At 38.6% G+C, this 15525-nt stretch overlaps 1 protein-coding gene across 2 annotated transcripts in view; it reads right to left on the reverse strand.

Annotated features, from left to right (window-relative positions):
- The window catches only part of GRID2 (glutamate ionotropic receptor delta type subunit 2), a 1893008-nt gene that overhangs the window by 616877 nt on the left and 1260606 nt on the right, over positions 1 to 15525 (reverse strand). For both annotated transcript variants that reach the window (XR_012754338.1, XM_075351083.1), the window contains exon 9: positions 555 to 656. Coding sequence is in view for 1 of the 2 variants with exons in the window: in XM_075351083.1 (XP_075207198.1) it covers positions 555 to 656 (102 nt within the window). In the remaining variant the exon portion in view is untranslated. The remainder of the gene's footprint in view (positions 1 to 554; positions 657 to 15525) is intronic.

Raw genomic sequence — 15525 nt, forward strand, 5'->3', positions numbered from 1 at the left:
CATATGGATACCAGAGTCAGGCAGAAAGGCAGAGCCAAAGACCCTTTCCACAGTTACACCCCACAATCCTGAACAAAAGCACCCGAATCTTATTACAGCTAAACTTCAAATGTGGGTGAAAGAGCAACCAGGATTTCTTCACTAAAGGTATCTATTGAATTATATAACAGCTCCATTAAGGGTACGCCTTTATTATAACATGCTATGTCATGATGACAGGTTCTCGTTAATGATTTCCTATGGTGTGACCTCAACACAGTTCCAAATGTTTCTAAATGAGTTGGACATTCTGTCGCTGGTCACAATTTGCATGTAACTCACTTGCCGTACATGTTAATGTAAGTTATGGGCAACTGTGTCTTTATTACAACCTACACATGATTTGGCCACTTTATCCCCATAAAATCACAACTCTAAAACAGTTGAGAGAGTGCAAGTTGTAGACAAGTTGTATGGTTGTTTTGACTATGCAATTTGTCTGAGAACTTCTGTTGGCTGACACATGTCAGTGTGTAGGCCATGCGTAAAGGTCTTAGAACTGAAAACATCCTTACCAGCACTGTGGCCACACGCAGCACCACACCACGCATGTTGTTTTCCAGCTTTCTGTCTGTCAGAGAACCGTTCAGTCCGGTCATAGGATTCCATGAGCCAAGCTGTATGATAAAAATAAAAAGTGATCATGATCAAAGCTGAGTAATTTGGTAATACAAAGAAATTCCATTAACAGACTATTTATTATACACTGACATATTAAGTGTCCAATACTGGAAACTTCCTTGGAATGAGCAATATACTTTAACCCTAGAACGCGCAACTATAGAAATCTACAATAGAAAACAAGTAACCTAGCAGGCCTGTGAGGCCCCAGGTATGCGTTCTTGGGTTAAATAATCAAAATATTACAGAAAAACATTTTTCCTCTGAGTTTATTTGATGATAATCCCACAAATACAAATATTGGTTGCACAATCTTTAATTGATCTCAACTGCAAGTAATGGTAGTAAATACAGTTGCATTGTAACCTCAAAGTTGCCACAACTAAAATTCAGAAAATGCTGGATGTCTGCACCACCAGATTCACTATCATTAGTAGATATTCGAGCAGCTGAATCCTACCACGATAAGTACCAATTTAGTGTTAGTTTTATTCTCATAATCTTTATTGCTATTTATTTTTTTAAATAGTTGTCTTAAAGGACAAAGAAAAGAAAAATATATTTGTCTTCTTCACAAAGTGCTTTTATTAATAAATAGAAATGAGTGATCCCTAATTTTAAGTTTAATGTTCGTACCGAACACAGGCTTTACAAAAAAAAAAAATCAGAGTTCGAGTTCAGAGTTCGGGTGCTTTACGCATCCAAACTACTCAAGTGAGCATTGCTAGCCTCGGTGCTCTGTCCAGTGTGAGCTACTTGCAGTATTTGAATGGCTCACAGTGGGCGAATCAACAGCATTATCAGATGTAGTGTGCACTAAAAAAAGAAAAGAAAAAACCCTGCCCTTAACTGTAACTGTTCTGTTTATGGCTGGCTGTGCGTGATCAGAGAGCTGAACTGACCAATCAGTGACTTCCAGTGCAGTTTGGGTCATGTTTGCTAAAGTACATCTGAACCAGCACAACTAGCAGAACTTGAATTTTCACAAGTCCCCTCATCTTTATTATGAAATTGTTTATAATTTTAATGGCGTTTTGGTATCATATTCTATTTTGTGTAATTTTGTTGTTTCTTTTTTTCTATTTTTAAAGTTTTATAGTGAAGTGTATTGAAAAAATGTCACGAATACAACAAAAATAAAGTATGCTGTTTATTAGAACGTTCTAATATGGTACCAATAAAAGCTATAGTACATAATGCAAAAAAACACTAAGGCAGCAATATAAACATAAAATGGAATATGACAACACATTATTTTTTAGGTTATTTTGCAGTTATAGTGATACATAAAAAAAAAAATCTGGCATAATTGTAATCGCATCAACTTGTGCAGTTAAAGGCCGCTTTACATGCTACAATAAATCTTACGATGTGTCGGCAGGGTCACGTCGTAAGTGATGCACATCCGGCATCGTAAGTATGATTGTAGCATGTAAAACCTCCGTGCAATAGCGATTGAACAAAAATCCGTTCATCGCATGCACGTCGTTCATTCCTCAAAGATTGAACGTGCGATTGTGCAATGTTCCCAAGGCAGCACACATCGCAGTGTGTGACACCCCGGGAACATTAAACGACAGCCTACCTCCGTCCGAGGCTCCCACCGACAATGCGGAAGGAAGGAGGTGGGTGGGATGTTTACGTCCAGCTCATCTCCACCCCTCCGTTTCTATTGGCCGGCTACCGCGTGACGTCAATGTGACGCCGAACGTCCCTCCCACTCCAGGAAGTGGAGGTCGTATGGACGGGTAAGTATGTGTGATGGGGGTTAATCGTTTGTGCGGCACGTTCAACAAATTGAACATGTCGCACATACGATGGGGGCATTGCAAATCGCATACTATATTGTATGCTAAATTGCAACGTATAAAGCAGGCTTTAGTTAGCATGTGAATCCTAATGTACAATCAATCCCATATAAAATAAAATAAAATTCATAAAACAACACAATATTATTTTTCAATTTGTCCAATCAAAAACTAGAATAGAAAGTGATCAAAAAAATCTTATGTATGCCCAAAATGGCACCATTGAAAACTGAAGTTCTTCTCATACAAAATAAGCCATGACTTTTTGTTAGCAGTAGTAGTTAATAGTAGTAGAATTTCCGGTTTTTATTAATTTTCCCTAATCAAGTGTTAAAGTTAGTTAGCAAGTTATATGGTGTCATAATTATAGATCATTATGTAAAAAAAACAAACACATAAAAATAAATGTCTCAAATATATGGCTCCAGGAATGAGATGATGGAAAAAACAACAAGTTTCCTCATTAGGCCTCATACTTAAAGGAGTTGTCTAACAGCTAAATATATTATTTTATTCATTGATGGTTTTAGGATGATAAATAATAAAATAATAAACAGAGGTATACTAACCTTCCAGGAATGCTGAGAATCAAAGTGCTTAATTCGGAAATCACAGGACCACTGCAGCCTATGACTAGCTGCAGCAGTGACGTGACTAGAATGGAGTATCTTCAGAGAAGTGGAGAATTAAATATAGCACATACTTTTTTTAGAACTTATACTACTTGCCTTCAGACTACCAAACTATTTGTGGACTACTTTTGAATAAAAGTGGTTGCAACAAAAATATAGAGGTAATAGTGATAGGAGCTCAGCTTTTATGAAAATCACAGATTTTTACAAGAATAAGTGTAATGATTTAATAAAAAAACAGCATCATCCCCATGGACTGTCTCCGGAATAGTTGGTCAGCTCCATTCAACTGAAGGACCGACTTAATTCAGTGTCCCCATAAGCTATACTTAATGTCCATATACAGCAATAACTATTTCTTGTGTGCACTGCAAACAGACAGATTGCTATTATTGTGAAGTAAGTCTCAATTTCTATGTTCTTAATATTGCTGCAACACTTTAAAGTGTAAACTTTACAAAAATAACATGATTTATCAAATGTTTCGATGAGCTTATTTCATACAATTACAGTTACCAGGGAGAATGATGAGTTGATGTCATGCAGGTGCACATTTCCCTAAAAAATACATTCACTGTATAAACAGAAGCACATTACCATATTATATAGATATCTTTCTGTCACTTTTGATCTCCATATGCCAATGTAATTTTACTTTATTTTAATTTAACTCCTTTGACAAGAAACAGTCTAGCTTAGACTTCATGAACATGTAACCTATATGGCAGGATTGTGCCAAATGGTGTCTAGCTCAAAACTTACCAAGTGTCAAGACTACTTCTAACGCTGTTCACTCAGCAGAGTCAGATATTCCACACAATGCTGCTTTTGAGTTGCACAGACAGGCTCGAGCTTCGACCAGTTGTGCTCTTGTTAGCGATCAGGCTTACAGGAGTTAATTTCTGCTAGCCTGTGGATTACTGCTTGAGTCCCATGTTGCAGGAGACCTATCACAGTGGCCTCCACCCATTTTAAGATGGTGGAGCCTGTTATCCCATGACAATTATCGCTTTATGTATTTTTGGTCCTTGGGCTTTGTTATCCAGTAGCTGTTGTACTTCTGTGTGCTGTTTGGTATGTTGTGGAAATTCTCTTCGTGTATGATTATTTCCTCCCTTCCTTTAGTATTTTCCTGATCATGTATTGTCTATAGCTCTGTGAGTGACTGTTGTGAGTTTGAATTTTGGTTTTCCCCAGTTTGTTTATTTGTATGGAATTTACCACACCTGTCCAGACCCTCTCCTGGGTGGAGGGAGCGGGGGCCATAAGACCAAGGTTGTTCAGGAGCTAGGGTAAAAAAGGCGGCCCAAACATTGTCACCTTAAGATGTACCTTTGGAGTCAGGGTCAGCCTGGGTTCCGCTAGTCTGAGGGTGAATTTAGGATTCCCTGTTCCTAGTGATCCTCTCACACCACTTTTACAGATCGTATCCAAACATTCAGTACAGGCGTGTCAAATTTGGGACTGTTGGACCAAGTGTGAATCAATTAACCACTTAATGGGAGAAGGAGTACCACCTTTTACATAATGGCTCTTCTTCTCATTAGCCAACTTGGTACAACGTCATCTATTTACCATCTAGTGGCCACACATATTTTGGTGGATAGAATAGGACATGCAAACAAATTTGCAATAACTGTAGCATGGCTAATATGGAATTTTTCTATCTGGAACGTATAGTCCCTTACACCAGAGCACACCCCTAGAGGGGTTAATACCCTGTACTACTGGCTCCTTTTTTGGATAACCAGCCCCATTATATCCTTTAATGCATGCGCAGTGCTCTATGGAAACTGCACTTGTTGTGAAGTGAAAGTGACTCTCTGCGCTTGCGCTGTATAAACCTGCATGATTAATAAACATACAGAAATGCTATATTTGAGCGCCGTTACGTTATATGTATATATGCACCAGTTACGTTATTATGCGCTGTGCTCAAATGTATTTTTGATAACGCTGTATGTGATGACGTTTAGCGCTATGGCTTATACTCCTCTTGTGCGAGTTAGGGCTGCAAACTTTCCTACCTGGAACTATAGTTCTTTATACCAGAGCACACCCCTCTAAGGGTTAATACTCTGTTCTATTGGCTCCTTTCTAAAAATAACCACTTCCACCATACCTTTTAACGCATGTGCAGTGTCCTATGGAAACTGCACATGTTATAAAGTGAAAGTGACTCCCTGCGCTAGCGCTGTATAAATCTGCATGATAAATAAACATACAGAAATGCTATATTCGAGCGCCCCTATGTTATATGTACCAGTCACGATACTATGTGGTATGCTCGAATGTATTTTGATAGCGCTGTGTGTGATGACGTTTAGCGCATGCGCAGTGTGAGACGGGGGCGGCACCTTACATGTCATGTGACCCAAGCAAGATGGCAGCCGCCATCAGAACATTGCAAATGCATGAGACTCTCCAGCTGCGCTACTGGTGAGTGCTAATTTTCTCTTCTTATATATGGCACAGGGAAACAAGGCACTGCCTTCTCTTTCCCCTGAGGAAGCCACCCTTATAGGTGGCGATACGCATGGGTTTGCCATGCTAGGAACCCGTCTCTCCACACCACTTTCACCCTCATGGTTTTTGCTTACCTTTATGGTAGTAAGTATAGATCTGACTCCTTTAAACCTTGAGTAGTGACACTGCCCTGGTTTGCCTCATGTGATCTTAAATGGCTGTGTTATGGTGGGATAGTGCTATTTTAGCTAGAATCATGCAGGCAGGCGGTCACTCAGGAGCTTAGGATCTTGACCATGTGCTATATGTCTCATACAAACAAATTGTGGTTATTATTGCTGCTCCTTACTGGCCTATATAATCTTATGTGGTGCACCTGTTAGGTTCAACTTACTGTTAATTTTACCATATTGTCTGAACTTAAATCTTGTGTAAACAGCAAAACAGTATTTGCTTGCATAGTCTTATGTGGTGTATCTGCTAATTTTACCACACTATTTATTATGCCATACTGTCTGAATTCAGACCGCATTTAACAGTAGAGGATTAGCGACCTTAACACTTTTTCTATCTGTGTTAGACCAAACTGATTGTGTTGTACACTTCTTAAAACACCTATATTTATTTGGTTGTAGGAGAGGTTTTTACATTGCATATGTATGCTGTATTTATATTGGTTCCTGGCGTGCTGGGTATATAATGCCATCGGCTTTTTAAGTGTTTTTAACCATGTTTCTGTATGTGCCCCACTCCTAGTGTGGAGACATGTGGTTTGTCCCTTTTTTCTGTAATAAAGTATATTATTTCTTTGGTATACCTCTCTCTCTAAAAAATCTTATGGCTAATATGGAATGTGTACGAAGTCTAATCAATGAAGGATGATTCTTGTCATTCTTACATTTTATATAAATTATTCATTTTGTTAGAAAAGAAAAAAAGGCAAATTTCATTTTCTGTCTACTACAGTTTAAATACATTTATTTCTTATTTTCCTATATGCATTTTTCCCTTTTGTACCAAAGGGGTGGCAGCATAATAGTTTGTTATTATGGTCATTTGCCAATGTAACATAGTAGACAGTGCAAAGCATTACCTATGGGAGAGAAAGAATGTTGTACAATCAAAAGAGTACCAAAGTATTACAGATTAAAAACACCATAGATTTCTAACAATGAAATAATGCATTCTCCCAGAATTGTTTGCAAAAATTACATTAGAATATCAGCTATTTGGTTACATTAGTTTAATAGGTTGACTAGTTAATATTGGGATTGTTTGCAGTTGAAATGAGTGATTTTGATAATGGCAGTATTTGATTACCATTTGTATAGAACACAAACTTGGCGTTAGCATTGGCAGCACCCATAACTTGGCATTGATGTCACACAATGCTCTATTGGTCTGCGCTACTACATAAGTTCTCCTCTAGCCCATAGCTTCAGAATGTTGTCAGCATGAAGACATTGGTGGCTAATATTCTTGTAGGATCACTCCATTCACTTTAATCTGTACAGTTTCAGACTACTGCGTTCTGCCATTTTGTGACTACAGAAAAGCATAGATATTAAAATAACAGTATTTTCATAATCTAACACTTTTTCAGTCTTTTCTAGAGACAAGACAGTAGGCTTGAATATTTCAAGTTAACCCCAATGTCATATCAAAAGTGATAAACCATAACATTTATGGATACTAATAAGGTCTTATTCATAATAGTTTTTTAAATATAATTTATCATTCAGACATTTGTAATTCTTGCATGTGTTCTATTCATGCTTATCACATACAACATGTACCTGTATTTGGGCAGTTTGCCGTTTCTCAAAAAAAGAAATATTCATTTTTTATCCATTGTTTTATGAAACCCGCCTTAAAGTAATGTATCCATAGAAAAACAGCTGTCACAATTATCTCTTGGTGTTGAGAGATTTGTGATGGTACTACTATTTGAGCCTTTTTTCTCTATTCTAGAGCCCAATATTAAATATATTTTGCTTTCTGTTGGTGCAGCAAGGGTTAATGCCAGTTTCTCCCTTGCTGCAAAGTTGCTTAACTGGAGCTCAGCTGTAGCCACTCCCCTCCTCCTTAAAAACCCCCATCAGCCACCTCTTCCTTGCAGTTGATAGACACACTCTACCAAGTTCTGCTGTGGAGAGAGGGAGTTGCTTTGCAGCTGCTGGTGCAAGTCTTCCTGTGTGCTAGCTGTTGTTGTGGAGTTACCACTTGTCTTATATTTTCTTCCCTGCTTTGGTTTTCCCCTTTACCATTTGTTGTTTATACCTCTCTGTGTTTGGGTGCGGTGTGACTGAGTTTTGTTTTTTTCCCCCAATTTGTCTATTTGTTGGGGTTACCGCTCTGATCCTGGTTTCTTCTTGCGTGGTGGGAGAGGGGGTACTAGATTAGGGCTGGTTAGGAGCAGGGCCAGTGTGGCAGCCAAGGTGTCCTCACCATCAGTGGTAATCCTGGGATCAAGAATAGCCAAGGTAACCTAGCCTGAAGGTCAGTCCAGGTGTCCTTATCCAGATTACATCCATACCTTCCGAACAGCACACCTGAAATAAGCTGTGTCATCAAAGTTTTGTTTGATTTGCACTAAGGACTTGATAAGAAAAGCTTAAAAAAACCTCCAGAACTTATTAGAATAGGAGAAAAATGGTTGTAAACACTAACACAAAGACAAAAATGGTTTAGCACGCTGGGAAAAAAAAGTCCACTTTTTGTGATGATAAAATGGGAAAAAGACACTAGTCCATGTTTCTACTCTGGCATACTAGAGAATTTAGCACTTGTGAGTACACATACTGTATCTTAGGCTCTAACTGTCATGCTTTGGGCTACACATTTGGCAACAGTAAAATTGCATTGATTTGATGATGATTTATGTAAGAACGCAGTTCAAGAACAGTGTAAGTCATCACAACAATGTTTTCCTTCCACCAGGGTGATTTATTCTTCTCTTTGTAATATAAGATATTACTATATTTCAAGCTCTAACCTCTGCTTTATGTGGGCTTTTCAATATATTACATAACCCTCAAGCAACAGAGTAAATGAATGTAGACAATAAGGAAAAAGTTACATTAGTTTCTAAGTCTGAAAACTCTGAACATATTGCATTTTGTTGCAGCTTCACATTACATTAATTCTGAATTTCATTTTAAGCTACATAGGAAAATCACATTAGATCTAATTAGCACTTCAAGTTTTTTGAAAATCTAATTACTGCAAATGTATCATTGTTCAGAAATGTGAAACTGTGCCAGGTTACAGGAGTTCTTCTCTAAAAGCAACAACGTCTAGATTTAATTTTGTTATAATGTATACTGTATATTTCACCAATTAATATATTTTCCAAACAAGTTTTAGTTTATCAGTTATTACTAGTCAACACATATGTCAAATAGCTGTATGAAATAGATTATTTCTTAGCTTAAAGTGTTATTCCCATCTGGGACACTTATCCTGAAGATATGGTAAATTTGCATCTTTGTTTAAAGAGTCCCTGTCTTGCTTCCTCATAAATGGAAAGATGGTTGCACATGTGTGATTCTCTCTATTTTTTTGTATGCATGTTCCAAAAATCGCTTAATGTGGTAGCAATCTGCCATATAGGACAACCCTGTTAAAGCCCCCCAGTTTTGTATGCCAAGTATATGGCTTCAGACTCAAACTTAGCAACAATTTAAATTCACGTGTAATTCATACCCTTTTGATGAATCATATTTCCATGTACTGAGTTGGGAAAGATTAGCTGATCTTTAGTTTATGTCATTTTAAAACAATGACTGGGCCAAAGCATCTCCACATAGTGCATGCCAGGTTTACATGCCAGAGCACCCTACTGACCCTTGTTCATTACTAATATGCATGAGGGGATCAGAATTGGAACTAATTAGTATATCTTGAGTCCACCATTGTGATATAATACTTTTATCTGAGTAATTTTAAAACAATTACTGGGTCAAAACATTTCCCCACAGTGCATGGTAATTCTCTCTGTTTGGGGTAAGGAACCACAGACCAATCAGAAGATTCTACAACTGCTAAAAAAGCCTACAATGGGCATGGAACAGGAACATATCTGAGGACGAAATCTTGGCAACAGAATCCGATTTATGTTTTGGAGGTTGTTCTGCTAGAAAATCATGGATTTTATTTTGGCATGTATCATCAACTTAAACATCATTATTGGTAAGTTCATGCTAACGGTGTTTCCTAATGGCAGTGGTTCTCTTTCAGCAGGATAATGCTCCCTGATTCAATAAATGTTGTTTAGAAATGGTAAACATTGATGAAGATGACAAAAGGTTTATCATATTGATTCAAGCGTTTGCATTCTGTCCTGCTGTCCAATCAATGGAGGACTTGCCTTACAAATTGTAGGGATTAATGGATCTGGTGACAGATACCTCAGAATAACTGTAGTGTTTGACCATCCTTTCTATTCTATTTTGAATGAGACCATACATGCATTGTTCTGAAAGATTTTCACTAGCTAGTAAAATTGGAACCACTAACCCAAATTGGCAAACAATGGGTTGAAAAGTAAGCACATACTGATTCTAAGGAATCTTATACTGCACTGCGTGATCAATTTCAGATAGTTAGTAGTTTTGAGTCATAGTTACTATGACTCTTGCTAATATTCTAATATGATTAAATAAAGACATGTGTCCATCTTGACTAGAAGAAAAAAGAGGACTTGTACATATTCAGCAGCATCTATCATTATGGAAGTCACAGTAAGTTGCAATGGTCATCAACTCTACTTGCGTTCCCCTGCCACTATTACTTATTGTGAATGATTTTTCCATTTTGCACTTTTTTTTTTCTCCTCCTCTTATTTCAAGTCATGTTTTTTTATTTCTACATCGATATAGCCATGTGAGTGCTTTGCTTTTTGTGGGATTAGTTGTACTTTGTAATAACACCATCTATTTTTTCATATGATGTGGTAGGCAGGGAAAACATTTCAAGTGTGGTAAAATAGCAAAAAAAGTAAAATTTGGTAATCGTTTTTTTTTTTTTTGTTTTAAAATATATATATATTTACAGAGTTCACTTTACCATAAACCTGGCAGCATGATTCTCCAGGACAGTACCTCAGAGGAGATCTCATTTATATGTATAAATACATGTGTGGTCAATATAAAGGACTGGCACATGACTTATTTCTTCTGAAGACAATACTAAGGACCAGGGGGCATTCACTGAGAGTGGAAGAAAAGCGATTCCGACAGCTAAATAGGAAAGGGTTCTTTACAGTTAGAGCAGTCAGACTGTGGAATACCCTACCACAAGAGGTAGTAATGGCAGATACTATAACATCTTTCAGAAAAGGGCTGGATGATTTCCTCAGTACACACAACATTGTTGGTTATAAATGACTTTGTGACCAAATGTAGAACTGGTGGAGGAAGGTTGAACTAGATGGACCCAGGTCTTTTTTCAACCTTAGTAACTATGTAACTATGTATGATTACATTGTTACAAAACATGTATAGTTTTTGTTTAAGTGGTGAAAAAAATCAGATTTTTTTATAAAAAAAAATCATATTTGCGTGTGTCACAATTTTCTGGCAGCAATGATTTTTGGGATATGGAGCTGTAAGGGGGCTTTTTTTTGCCCCAAGCCGATTTTTTTTGTGTTATTTTGGGTATATAGGATGCTTTGATTATCTGTTATTACATTTTTGTCTGTTGTTTCAGTGGCCCACAATTTGCAATTCTGAAGTTTTGATTCTTTTTTTCCCATTACAATGTTCACCAATTAGATTACATTGGTTTATATTTTGATAGATGAGGCTTTTACAAACACAGCAAAATCAAATATCTGCATTTTTTTTATTTCTTAATTTTTGATGTCGCAAAATGTGGGTGTTTGGAAGTTTTATATTTTTTATTGTTTTCAGATTTTTTTGATTTTTTTAGTGTATTTCATAGTTCCCTTATGGGATTTGAACCTGCAATAGTCTGATCATTATTTCTATATACAGCAATGTCACAGCATTGCTGTATATAGAAGAAATCACAGTCTCCTTTAAACGCTGTCCAGTGGCTGGTTTTCACAGGAGTACTGTGATGTCAGGCACAGGATTCATCAGCTGATGTCTGGTTGTCATGACAATTTATTGATGCCCGGTGATGAAAAGCACATCCCCCCACAAGCACATATTAAATGCCAGTATTAGAAATTGACAGCGGCATTTAACAGGTTAACAGCCACTCCATCCGCTGCTGTTAGAAGCACATGTCAGCTGATTAAATCAGCTGACATGTGTAGGAAAAGATGTAGGCTTGATGTCAATGTCATGGAGAAGACAGATGATGTACATAGCACCTTATTCATCATTAAAGGGTTAAGGTCTAATCCTGCATAAAACTCAGTATCTTAATTTGTGAAATTTGTGAAAATACATACTTAAATATTACTTAATTTTTTTTTTACTTCTTGTTTTTGATCCAAAAAAGCAAAAATGAACGTGTGGTGACCCCACTTGAAGTGTACTTTCTGTATCCAGCCTAAGGAGCACCTCCAACAGAGATGATTGGTAAAATTTCCTGGTGATTTGCTTTATTCTCCATGTGCATTCTTATCTGTGTCTGCGCCCTGCAAGTAATTGATGACATTACTATATGGAAGCTCTACCCTGAAGCTCAAGATGATGAAATTAACAATTATGAGATGCAATTAGAGAAAGTCCATTTACTCTCTTTAAAACTCTGTTAAATCTTGCTATGGAACATGCTGATTTATGAAGCATAGTAATAATGAAGAATTTTCTAATTATTATTGTTTCTGAATCATTTGATATTGATAGGACATAAAATTAAAATGTTACTAGGTTTTTCTAATTATTGTGTAATGAAACTGAATAATGCAGATAGCAGACTGGGTTAGCTAACAGGTATGTTTTTGGCTTCTGTATTACGGTTATGGCATTTCCAGGGATGACATATAAATACAGGTAAAAAGCAATGTTTATTTCTGCTTAAAGGGAGAAATCAATATTACATCCACTCTTAAGAAGTAACTTAATGTCTTCAGATAAAATGCCTTTTCACTGCCAGAAACATTTTACTTATCTGATCAAAGGTGTGCGTTCCTAAAGTTGATGAGCTTCATATTGAACCAGTCACCAGATCATTAACTCTTAAGCAAGAAAAAAAATCAGCAACTCATTATCTCATGTAATAAAAGTACTTTGATAACCTATGTACTGTGTTGCCTAGTCAGCTGCTGATATGTTTTTAACACAGCCCATAATTTACGATAATCAGCAGTTTGCACTATATTGAGCCAACTGTGTTAAAAATTGAAGCATTTGGCAAATAGAATTTTTTTATATTGTTGCCTTTGTTAATATTTCATGACTTAAATAAATGGTATACATTTTTATAGGGAATCTGACAGCTGATACAAGCTGCATGATTCCAGCTAAATATGTTTAACTCTGAAATTCAACGATGTTTCAGAGAATAACCTATTTTAATAGTCGGCTGCATTCTGATGAGACATGAGACTAGTCACACAGGCCGGTCTCCTTTGCCTTCTCTGCACCTGTTATCCTAAAGTGACAGGAATCTCCCTGTGTGTTATAAGTAGAGACCTGTCAGTTACTGGCCATGGGTGGAGAGACTAGTCTAATGTACGGCTCGGTTACTTGCAACGTTTAAGAGGTAAACATATATTCAGTCACTGTCTGTTACATACTAGCCCTAGATTGGGTAACTTGTTCCCCTTAACTCAAATAATTGCATGTCATTGTGCATGTGCCGTGTAAGGAGAAGGCTCAGGAGCAGTGCACTCTGCACTAGAGATGAGCGAACTGGTCCCGGTTCGGCTCGAGGCCGGTTCGCCGAACGGGGGTCCCGTTCGAGTTCGGTTCGTCGAACGTTCGACGAACCGAACTCGAACGTATAGGCTAGAATGGGAGGCAATCACAAACACATAAAAATGCATGATAAATGTACACAAACAGTTAATAAACATTGCCATAACACTTACCGGTCCTCGCGATCCCTTCTGCACTCTGTCTCCTGCCGCTATTCCATCCGATGATCGCTGAATCCTCCCGGTGACCTGCACTGCCAGCAGAGATGCAGGACCTATCGTGACGTCAAAATAGCCATGTGACCAGTCATGTGGCTATTATCTCATTGGCTACAGACTGGTCACATGACTATGACACGTCATGTAGGACCTGCGAGTGCATCTCTCCGGTACACGGTGCACATATGTGTATCGCCGTGTACCGGCGACATGCTCTAGCACACGGTCGACTCCCCGTTCCGTTAGGGACCGGCTGACACAGCCGGTCATTAACGGAGATCACCGTTGCCATAGCAATGCAGTTAGCGGTGACGTCACCGCTAACCGCGGCTCCGAGAGCACCGTTGCTATGGTAACGCGTCTGTCAGCGTTACCGCTAGCAGCCAGCAGTGATCACTCACGGAGTGAAGGATGCACGCTGCTGCACGATTGTAGTGAGCATTGTAGTGAGGATGGAGGTTCCCCAGCCCCAAGTGATGAGCTGGTGCACCTCATCCTCACTACAATCGTCACTACTACTACACTAGAAAGAAAGAAGACAGAAGAGCAGGATCGTGGAGGGCTGACAGGGGGTAATAAAGATGGAGTCTCTAATGTGTCTGTGTATTTATTTCTATTAAAGTATTTTTTCTCTGTGTGGTGTCTTTTTTTAACCCTTTATTGGAGATTCTTAATGGCCGGGTCAAACGTGCCTGACATTAAGAATCTCTGGCTTAATACTGGCTAGTAAAACAAAGCCAGTATTAACTCATGATTACCCAACAAGCCACCCGGCTCCAGGGCTGTTGGAAGAGTTGGATACAGCGCCAGATGATGGCGCTTCTATGAGAGCGCCATTTTCTGGGACGGCTGCGGACTGAAATCCGCAGCAGAGGCGCCCACAAACCTCGGGCTAACCTGTGCTGCGGATTCCAATCCCCAGCTGCCTAGTTGTACCCGGCTGGACACAAAAATGGGGCAAAGCCCACGTCATTTGTTTTTTAATTATTTCATGAAATAAGTGAAATAATTAAAAAAAACGGGCTTCCCTATATTTTTGGTTCCCAGCCGGGTACAAATAGGCAACTGGGGGTTGGAGGCAGCCCGTGGCTGCCAGCTGTACCTGGCTAGCATACAAAAATATGGCAAAGCCCACGTCATTTTTTTGGTGGGCAAAAAACTTCTGCATACAGTCCTGGATGGAGTGTGCTGAGCCTTGTAGTTCTGCAGCTGCTGTCTGCTCTTCTCCATACAGACAGACAGCAGCTGCAGAACTACAAGGCTCAGCATACTCCATCCAGGACTGTATGCAGAAGTTTTTTGCCCCCTGAAAAAATTATGTGGGCTTTGCCATATTTTTGTATGCTAGCCAGGTACAGCAGGCAGGTACGGCTGCCCCAAACCCCCAGTTGCCTATTTGTACCCGGCTGGGAACCAAAAATAAAGGGAAGCCCTTTTTTTATTATTTCATGAATTTCATGAAATAATTAGAAAACAAATGACGTAGGCTTTGCCCCATTTTTGTGTCCAGCCAGGTACAACTAGGCAGCTGGGGATTGGAATCCGCACCACAGGTTGGCCTGAGCTTTCTGGGCCTCACTGCTGCGAATTGCAGTCTGCAGCCACCTCAGAAAATGGCATTTTCATAGAAGCGCCATCTTCTGGCGCTGTATCCAACTCTTCCAGCACCTGCCTGCTATACCTGGCTAGCATACAAAAATATGGCGAAGCTCACGTCCTTTTTTTGTAGTTTTTTGGCAAAAAAAATAAAAAATGCTTCCCTGGATTTTCCATTGCCAGTGAAGGTAACACCAAGCAGTGGGGGTTAGCAGCCAGTAGCTGCTTGGATTACCCTTAGCTAGCAATACAAAAAATGCAGCGGGAGCCCATATATATTTTTTTTAATTATTTATTTAAATAACTAAAA

The sequence above is a fragment of the Anomaloglossus baeobatrachus genome, chromosome 1 (assembly GCF_048569485.1).
Source record: "Anomaloglossus baeobatrachus isolate aAnoBae1 chromosome 1, aAnoBae1.hap1, whole genome shotgun sequence".
In the NCBI taxonomy this organism is placed as follows: domain Eukaryota; kingdom Metazoa; phylum Chordata; class Amphibia; order Anura; family Aromobatidae; genus Anomaloglossus; species Anomaloglossus baeobatrachus.